Raw genomic sequence first — 10577 nt, forward strand, 5'->3', positions numbered from 1 at the left:
TGTTGAAACTTGGCATGATATCATGATATCACCCGCATAGCATGCGCGAAAGAGTAGAGAGGGTCACGACAAAAACTGGACGCACTTCGTGTAGAAACTGGACATACTCTTTCCGAGTATCAGGGTTTCGGACGAGAACTCATCTGTTACATGGCCACTTCAATGTTTTTTAAACTTATTTGAACTCCGGACTTCTTTTGTGTTCAGTACGCAGCATTTAAAGCGACGTTATCAATTTCCAACATGTTCTGACATCATTTGTTGTTTTTTGGTCATTTGCCTAATTGTTTAGAGAGCTAAATGACTGTGAAATTGAAAATCACTACAAAATGAATCCTGAAAATGTTGAAACTTGGCATGGTATCATCATATCACCCGCATAGCATGCGTGAAAGAGTAGAAAGGGTCACGGCAAAAACTGGACGCACTTCATGTACAAACTGGACAAACTCTTTCGGAGTATCAGGGTTTCGGACTATACAAAAATAAATAATGCAGAAAATAAAAAAACTATACAAAAAATTACTCAAAAATAAATAGAAGAAAATAAATAATGCAGAAAAGAAAAAACTATATAAAAAACTACTCAAAAATAAATAAAAGAAAATAAGTAATGCAGAAAAGAAAAAAGCTATATAAAAAATTTGTTGGCGCGCTGTCCTGTGGGTCTGCCAGACCTAGGGTGTGCAAATGCAGGCCCAGAAGGGCCAGCAGACTCACAGAGCAGTGCGCCCTAATTAATTAGGCCCAGAAGCCTGCTATATAGAGGAGTTCGAAGAGGTAGCCGCGGCTGGGTTTATAAACCAGTGCGGTTGCCCTTCGCCGGGCGAGGTGGGACTAAACTTTGGGGTGGCAGCGCAAGGCCTTTAGTACCGGTTGGTGGCTCCAACCGGTACTAAAAGCCTTCGTTTCCCGCCGCTTGGCCTGGCGAGAATAGGCCTTTAGTACCGGTTGGAGCCACGAACCGGTACTAAAGGTCCATCCTATATATATAGCACTTACGAAAATTTCAGTTTCATCTCCCCACTTCGTCTCCAACCTCTCGCGAGACATTGCCGCGCGCCGCTCGATCCCGTCGTCGCCGCCCATCGCCCGTCGTCCGTCGTCATCGTCGTCGTCCCCGTCGCCGCCCGTCGTCGTCGCCGTCTCGCGCCGCCGCCCCGAACGCCGCGCGCCGCCGTCCGTCGTCGTTCGCGGTACGTCTCTCGCGCTCTCCCCGCCGTCGTCGACCGTACGTATGCCGCCGCCCCGTACGCCCCCGCCCCGTACGCCGGCACCCCCGCTCGTACGTACGGTGCGGCGGCGTACGGGGGCACACACACATATATACGTACACGTACATGCACACATACACACACACACATACGTACACACATATATACGTACACACACATACACACACACACACATTTTTTTTACTTATTTTCTGTTTTTTGAAAAAGTTAATTAGATGATCGAATGTTAGATGAATTAGCTATAGATAGAAAATTGTCGAACTAGAGATTTGAACTAGTTGAATAATTAATATAACTAGTTTATTTTTAGTAAGAAAATTGTCGAACTAGTTTATTTAGGTATATGAGATTTGAACTAGTTGAATAATTAATATAACTAGTTTATTTTTAGTAAGAAAATTGTCGAACTAGTTTATTTAGGTATATGAGATTTGAACTAGTTCAATAATTAACATAACTAGTTTATTTTTAGTAAGAAAATTTAGGTATCTGAAATTTGATGATCTAAGTAAAATATTATTTGTTAATGCGTTTTTCTGTTTATTTAATTTTTTATATATAATTTGAGTTTATATAAATGTTAGATTAATGTCGAATGTTAGATGAATTAGATAGAAAAGTAATGTCAATTGTTAGAGATGAATATATAGGTAGATATATTAATGTCAAATGTTAGATGAATATATATTTGGCTAGATATAGGTGTTTAATGTTTCACCTATATGAACATAAGAAATGTCATCTGACGACGAAAAAGATTTCATTATGTGCGAACACTGTGAAGACCAGCGCGGCCTGTGCGACCAAAATTTCCTTGTTGATGGTAGGCGCTTCAGCATCAAGCTGGATGAGACATTCGAAGTTGATACAGTAAGTCACTTTGTCAATTATTATTTGAATGCAAAACTTATGCTTCATTTGCTTCAACTTATAATTTTAAATTTTCACTATTCTACTAGCGCATCCCCTGCCATGCAAGAATTTTTGTCTTGGATAAGATAGGTTTTAGTGCTATAGATGATATGGAGGTAAAGAGAGTTTACTTGAAGACGGAGCATGGGTATACTTTCAACGTCAAATTATATAATGGAGACACATACACCCATTTTGAATGCAAAACTTGGCAAGCACTATGCAAAGCTTATGCATTTGAGCCTGATATGGTTATCACCTTTGATATTCGTCCGGAAGATGATATTGAAGGTAATATAGACATCTGGGTCGATGTGCAAACGCCTCCAGTTCTACCATTTGGTGAGTTTTTCTCAACCATGCATGCATATGTTTATGTCTTTGATACAGTTTATTCAAAAATAGTTGACAACTAATTTGTATTGTCAGCTTATTTCGGTTCAAGCAAATATGTCCGGCACTTGGTAGACAGGACCTACTACTGCCCCGGGGCTCAACTAAACTGCGAGGAGATAAGTCATTATATTTCATGGCTTGAGGATCTTAATACTGTCAAGACAATTTTTTTCCTAAACTTAGAAATGTTAGTACTCAAAACGTGCGACCAATGGTGATCGTATTGAACTACGGTCACATCTATAATCGAAAGATGGTAAGATTTTAAATATTTGTCCTTAGTTGAAGCTAAACTTTCATTGCTTAGTATATTAATTACTATACAATGTTCTTCAACAGGGACTTCCGATGACAGTTGTGCCTCAGTGGATCGAGACAAAAGGTCGCATGTCAATGGTTAGCTTACGACCAAGATTTCCTACATTGCACATGAGTGCATTCAGGATTTCTGAAAGCGAAGAATGCTTAATACTGAAAGATTGGAGCAAAATTGTTAACGATCGCAGATAAGTACTAGGGGGCAGCAAGGAGAAGCGCAACCTAAGATTAGGAGACAGATTTATCTGCATGCTCCAGTATGATGAATCAGGAGAGCTATACATGTTCTATGCTATTCTACCTGAGAGGGAGCAGCAGGATCAGTAGCTACTAGTTCATCATGCTAGCTCTTAATTAGTACTTGTCTCATGTCCGTGTCCTGAACTTCGATGTTGGTGATGATTATGTTGAACTTGATGATATCTTTGCTTCTGTTACAAAGTGAATGTTTCCTCTTTAAGCTAGCCAGCGTTGATGATGATTAGATAGCTAGCGGTAATGACTATGATGATTAAATAGTGGTAATTAGACGACTATGATGATTTTTAGCTAGCTAGAGTTTATTTATTTATTAATATGCGATGATGATGATGATGATGACGACGACTACAACTCATTATAACGTAAAACAATCCTAAATTAAATTGATAACACAAATTTAATTGAAAAATACAAAATAAAACAAAAACCCACAACCATTTAGTACCGGTTGGTGTTACCAACCGGTACTAAAGGGCTCCCGGCCCCGGGAGCTGGCTCGTGCCACGTGGTTCCCCTTTAGCACCGGTTCGTGCTGAACCGTTACTAAAGGGGGGGGGGGGGCTTTAGTGCCGAAATTTTAGTGCCGGTTCCTAAACCGGCACTAAAGGGCCTTACGAACCGGTGCTATTGCCCGGTTCTGCACTAGTGATGTGTATCTACCTCGAGATCGTATGTGTGTATGAATCTATATAATATGTTCTGTCGACTAGCCTAGCCTAGGTTTATATAATATAGCGGAGGCCTAGGTTTTAGAAGACCTCGTCTTGTGAAATCTTCCTTGTATCTGCCATGGGCTGCACCAAGAGGTCCGATAATACAGCTCGAAAAAAAAGAGGTCCGATAATTAACCGGCACGGGGGTCCTCGGCCTGGTCCTCCTGGCTGGGAGACCACATACTGAATACCCCATAGTCCAGAAAGAATATTCTACCACTTAACCACGTAACTCCAGATGCTAACCTATCCATTCCCATGATTCCATCAAAACAAGCCATACACTAGGACAAAAAACAGGAGGAGATCACAAGCCTCAATGCCGATGGCTCTTCCTAGGAGACAAGATCTTGTTCATGATCAATTTGTCACACCCATAAACTAAAGACAGGGTATTATACTACATGGTCTGATAATATTATAGTGTCAGCTATATAACCGTGAAAAACAAGAGCTTACTCCAAGAAAAAGTATCTGCAATACCGAAACTTCAGGTGTGAACTGTCTGATTGATATTATACTGTCTGCTATGTAACCATGAAAGATACCAGCTATTAAGTTTCTCTTACTGAGGTCATGTCATGATTTTTAATGTGGGGTCTTGCTAGTACTCCAAAGAATGAAGCCAAGAGCTCATGAAAATCATGGCACCTGGGAATATTCTGCCACCTAACAACGTGGACTCCAGATGCTAACCCGTCCATTCCCATGATTCCATCAAAGCAAGCACTACACTAGGACAAAAAACAGGAGGAAATCACAAGCCGCAATGCCGGCTCTTTTCCTAGGAGACAAAAAACAGGAGGAAACCACTTCATTTGCCACATCTGTGAACTAAAGACAAGATATTTCATTTCATGGTCTGATTAATTAATTAATTAATAGACGTGCAACAACCATCTGTACAATACCCAATGGAAAAACATATGGATGCATGTCAGCATGTGTATGTATGTATGTATCTATCCACCGGCTCAAAGCATGCCTCCAATGTATCTTCTCTGGACTTAAAGCATTGGAACATGCGCACTGACGGACATTAGCATGGCATCTCCAGCTACCTAGGGTTGTAGCATTGTCGAGCCCTTCCAAGGATTGTTTTGGGTAAAGCACCACTTGCACCAACGAATTGGTAGAAACTACCATGGTGGCGTGTGCAGGAGCCGACACGTAGAACTTGCCGCCATTGCCAAATGCAGCATGTACTGTTCATGCACCGGGACAGTTAGGGAATAGGGAGCAGCAGCAGTTCCGTTATTTTATGTGCTGAGTCATATTGTGGATGTGGGTGTGTAACACTGACACATGCTGGTTGGATGATTGATTCACTTGAGGTGTAGCGCCTCTAGTGGCCGACCCACCAGGGACAGCACCGTGGCGGCGATGTGCCTCGGCGTCAGCCCGGCTGCTTCCATCTGGTCCTCCGCGGCGCCGTGGTCAATGTACCGGTCCGGCAGGAACATCGATCTCAGCTGCAACAACATCACATGACAAATATAACCGTCAGCGACCAATTCATGCTAAAAATTTCCAATGAGGAATGTTTCCGTCTTCTTCACAAAGGAACACTATTGTATTCGTATCTGAATGGGTCTTTACCTTGAGGGGGCCGTCGAGGAGGCCGTTGAGGCTGAGGTAGTGCGCCACGTGGGAGCCAAAGCCTCCGATGGAGCCCTCCTCAGCGGTGATGAGGATCTCGTGCTCGGCGGCCAGCTCACGGATGAGCTCCGTGTCCAGCGGCTTGCAGAACCGGGCGTCGACGACGGTGATGAACAAGTCATGCTCCTTAAGCGCCTCCGCCGCCTTCAGGCAGGCCTGCACCATGGTGCCATATCCTAGCAGGGCTACCCTGTTGCCGCTGACGAGTACCCTCCCCTTGCCAACCTGAATGGGGGTGCCTCTGTTGTTGAGTGGAAGCACGGCGCCAATGCCGTTGCCGCGGGGGAAGCGGAAACAGCTTGGGCGGTCGTCGATGGCGTTGGCGGTGGCGACCATGTGCATGAGCTCGGCCTCGTCGGCGGGCGCCATGACCACCATGTTTGGCAGGCAGGCCATGTATGTCACGTCGAACGCGCCGCAGTGTGTAGGGCCGTCTGCACCGACGAGCCCTGCTCTATCCATGGCGAAGCGCACCGGCAGCCGCTGCAGGTCCACGTCGTGCACCACCTGGTCGTACCCGCGCTGCAGGAACGACGAGTAGATGGCGCAGAACGGTTTCATTCCCTCGGCGGCGAGGCCCGCTGCAAAAGTCACGGCGTGTTGCTCCGCAATGCCCACGTCGAAGCACCGCTCCGGGAACCGCTTTTGGAAGTAGTTGAGCCCCGTGCCGCCTCCCATGGCTGCGTGGATCGCCACCACCTTGTCGTCCCCCTCCGCCTCCCGGATTAGTGACTCAGCGAAGTACTGCGTGTATGACAGCGTGGGGCTCTTCGTCTTGAACTGCTTCCCCGTGGTCGGGTCAAACTTGACGACGCCGTGCATCTTGTCTGCGGCGGCCTCTGCCGGTGGGTACCCCTTCCCCTTCTCCGTCACGATGTGGATGAGCACTGGCCCGGGCGCCGGCATGGACTTGACCTTCTCGAAGATGGTGACGAGGTCCTCGAGGCTGTGACCGTCGACGGGGCCGATGTAGTAGAGCCCGAGCTCCTCAAAGAGCGTTGAGCCCGAGGCGCTGATCATGCCACGCGCGTACTCATCAACCTTGGCAGCCACCTCGTGCGTAGAGCCGCCGATCTGCTTGGTGATGGTCTTGGCGGCCTCCCGGAGCCGGCGGAACTTGGTGCTAGACTGGAGCTTGGTGAGCGCCTTGCTGAGTGCACCCACGGGCTTGGAGGGACCGTCAAGGGTGGCCGTTGGAAGAGAGACCTGCTTGTTATCATTGAGGACGACGATCATGTTGGAGTCGAGGAAGCCGGAGTTGTTCATGGCCTCGTAGGCCTGTCCGGCAGTCATGGCGCCGTCTCCGATGACCGAGATGACGTGGTTCTTCTTGCCCTGGAGGTCGCGCGCGACGGCCATACCGAGCGCCGCGGAGATGCTCGTGGAGCTGTGTCCGACGCCGAACGCATCATGCGCGCTCTCGTCGCGCTTGGGGAACCCCGCGAGGCCGGAGGTCTTGCGCATGGTGTGCATCCGCGACCGGCGGCCCGTGAGGATCTTGTGCGGGTAGGCCTGGTGGCCGACGTCCCAGATGATCTTGTCCTCCGGCGTGTCGAACACGTGGTGGAGCGCCACCGAGAGCTCCACCACCCCGAGGCTGGCGCTCAGGTGGCCGCCGGTCTTGGACACCGTGTGCACGATCTCCGCCCGGAGTTCCGCAGACAACTGCTCCAAGTCCTGCCACGCCAACCCAAATTCATTTAGCAAACTACTATGTAGTAAATAAAGATTTAAAAAGGGCCATGGCTACCGGACGGCGAAATAGAATTTAGTATTTATTGACATTCTCTAGAGAAAGTACAATCATATAAATCATAAAGGTAGCCCGAGCTGGAGGCCAATATATTATACCGTGGTGGACAGGTTTTTCATGTGGACGGGGTAGTTGATGGTGTCGAGCAGCGGCGTCTCGGGCTTCTCGCTGGAATACTCGATCTTCCATGCGCCTGTCGTTGGCTCCTTCCTCGTCACCACCTTCCCGTCGCCGGCGCTGGCGCTGCTAGCCGCGGCCGCAGCGCTCGCACGCAATTTGAACTGCAAATGTACGACAAATATATATATAATCACCCCGTCAACAACACATCCATCAAACAGATACTCCGGCCGGCGAGCCGGCACCGGAGACCTAACCCAAAGGCAAACATTTGCATGCGAAAGTAACACGCGTATGTACCTGCCGCGGACAAGAAGCGTGAGCAATGGTCGGGGCCGCGAGGAACGTAGAAGGTAGCGATGCTTGGAGCGCCATTGGAGAGACACCGTGGACGAGCATACGGCGCAGCTACTTGTTGGAGCTTGTAAAAGCTCAGCCGGTAGAGGTGATGAGAGGGAGGAGAAGATGAGGAGCCGAGGCGGGGGTGTGGTGGAGGCGGTATAGAGTAGGAGGTGCTTATTATATAGGAGCACACTCTAGATGCTAACCCATCCATTCTCATGATTCCATCCGAAGAAGCAATAGACTAGGACAAAAAACAGGAGGAGATCACAAGCCGCGACGCCGATGGCTCTTTTCCTGGGAGACAACAACTTGTTCATAATTAATTTGTCACATCCATAAACTAGGACAAAAGACTTGGTATTACGTTACGTGGTGTGATTAGTATTGTACTGTCTGCTAGATAACCATGAAAGACAAGAGCTTAGTCCAAGAAAAGCATCTACAATACCGAACTTGAGGTGTGAACTGTTTGATTGATACTCCCTCCTTACTTGTGTTTAGTTTAATTTTAATACCAAGTTACACTATCTCTGTCCGAAATTACTTGTCACTGAAATGCACGTTTCTAAACCTATTTCGGTGCTAATATATCTTTTTTTGCGGATTTAGAATTTAGGGTTAGGGTTAGAGCCACAAGTAACTTCAAACCGAGCGGGTATTAAACCTGCGACGAATAATACAGATGAAAGAGAGCATTACATTATCTCAGCTCCTGTATCATGCCTGGCTCGGTTCACCTTGCACATTTGACCCACTCAAGAAATCATCTCACACAGTCACAGTCGCACATCACGTGTCATGACCAACTAACAGTCGCCTCACGTGTGCTGACCCACTCAGGAAAAAATAACTTGTGCGCAAGAAGATGCCTTGCGCCAACCACGTCTGATCCTCTCTGGACACGTCCAATTAACGGCCCTCGACGCTGCATGGCCTTCGTTTTGGAACTTTCCCTGTAGGTAGATCTCCTCCCGTATATTCCTCGGGGTGAGGATGATAATTGTGTTAGGCTCTCTTCCTAGAAACCACCTTGTATTTTTCTTGGAGAGCTGTTCGCCATGTTTTTCTTCTGCTGGGAAACCACAACATCGTTATCCTAATATAATTGAGAAGACATTAATATTTTTTATGGGAAAGAAGACATTAATTTCTACAGCGGTCGAGTGCAGTACCGTATATTTGCTATTGTTATATACTTTGATATTTGGACCACAATATCATAGACGCACACAAATCGGTAATTGCCTTTGGCTCCTAGGTGCATATGCACCCATTGTCAAAATACATATTTCGAAAAGTTGAAAAATTCGGAACAAAAATCCCGCGTGTATATCCGGACATTTTATGTGCGTGCACAAGGTTTCAATGAAAAACGAGGTTTTTTGTGGCTTGTGTAAAAAAGACAATTTCTGATGCTTCATTCTAACTATTCACGAGGCATTTTTTTATCTTTTTTACACAAGCCACAAAAAACGTCGTTTTTCGTCGAAACCTTGTGAACGCACATAAAATGTCCGGATATACACGTGGGATTTTTGTTCCGAATTTTTCAACTTTTCGAAATGTGTATTTCGACAATGGGTGCATATGTACCTAAGAGCCAAAACGCCGCTCTCATGTTACTCTTACAAAAGATGGAGAGTGCCTGTCTCCTAGGTTTATCCCTTCTCGTGCCTGCTCCGCACTGTCCGATCTGCGCGTGCATCGTGCTCAATCAGCCCCGCGTGTTCCTCAGTGTTCTCGGGGGTCCATGACGCATGGGTCGCGGACACGCTCAGGCCATCTTATGTAGTGTTTTTCGTTGTGTTTGTGTGTGTCATCTCGTGCGTTGGTCCGCATGCGTTGAGTGAGGCCAACTCGGCATGTCAGTGTCGTTCATTTCCTACTGGGTTGTTTGGTTCATGCGAGCCAGGTACGCTAATGCGCCCAGGTAAACATGTTAGCATTGCATGGCTGGCTTTGCCCTGCGGGTGGGTGTGCATGTGGCCGACCTTGTTTGCATATGCTTGGATGATGGATGTTGTCGAGGCTGTCACGATGGCTAATATCGTTTCGTCTGCTTGCATGTATGAATCGCTGTTGGCCGGGGTTTTCACGCGTGCTCAGATGCTGGATGTTGTCAGGGCTGCCGCGCCGATTCCTTGCATGTCTGGGTGGGTGTGTGAGGAACCCCTGGTCCTAGGTGTTGTGAAGATCTTGCTTGGGCTTTCTAACCACATGGATGTTGGTTCCCCTGGCTAGTTACTTATTTGGCGCTGTCGGGTTACCGCATCTCTTGTTCCACAGTGCTCCCATGATCGCTCCTTGGTCTGTCCTGCCCACTCACATGCTTGTTGTTCCCGAGGTTAATCGGTCGTTTGAGGTTGTTTTCTCTACATTTACCCGGATGATAAGAGTGTCTGTTTGGCAGAGCAGTTCTTGCCGATGCGCTTGGCTATTGCACACTACTAGGGCTAGCTGGTTGGCGGAGAATGTTGATTTTCTTTCATTCATCGGGCACTTTCTTTTCGCCAGATGGGCGCCTTCGGGTGAATTTGATATTAGAGCTGAAGTGGCCCCTCTCGTTAGCAAAATGTGTTGCCAAACAAGAAGCTGATGAGAAACTTGTTAAACTCCTAAGAGAAGAAGAGATCAAACGGGCCGATCGGGTCAACGTGAGGGATGTCAAGGAGGGGTGGCAACACCCTATTCTTCTATTTGATTGAGAACAGAAAGCATAGGAAAAAAGAAAATAATTCAACTTGAGCAGGATGAAGGTACTATTGCAGGAAATGTGAACCTTGTGTCTAACATGACAATCTTTTATATGAAACTGTTAGGTCCCCTAGTAGCTAACATTGTGTCGATAGAGGAAGACACAAGAGG

The 10577-nt window shown here is 47.0% G+C and overlaps 1 protein-coding gene across 1 annotated transcript; it reads right to left on the reverse strand.

Moving 5' to 3' along the window:
* Positions 1-4901: 4901 nt before the first annotated feature.
* Positions 4902-7742, reverse strand: LOC123038305 (probable 1-deoxy-D-xylulose-5-phosphate synthase 2, chloroplastic). The gene is made up of 4 exons (XM_044462162.1): positions 7668-7742; positions 7346-7528; positions 5435-7171; positions 4902-5307 (listed from the first exon to the last, which is right to left on the reverse strand). The coding sequence occupies exons 1-4, from the start codon at positions 7740-7742 to the stop codon at positions 5161-5163; spliced, it is 2142 nt and encodes a 713-aa protein (XP_044318097.1). The 3' UTR covers positions 4902-5160.
* Positions 7743-10577: the final 2835 nt, after the last annotated feature.

Source organism: Triticum aestivum, chromosome 2A, assembly GCF_018294505.1.
Source record: "Triticum aestivum cultivar Chinese Spring chromosome 2A, IWGSC CS RefSeq v2.1, whole genome shotgun sequence".
NCBI classification, from domain to species: Eukaryota; Viridiplantae; Streptophyta; class Magnoliopsida; order Poales; family Poaceae; genus Triticum; species Triticum aestivum.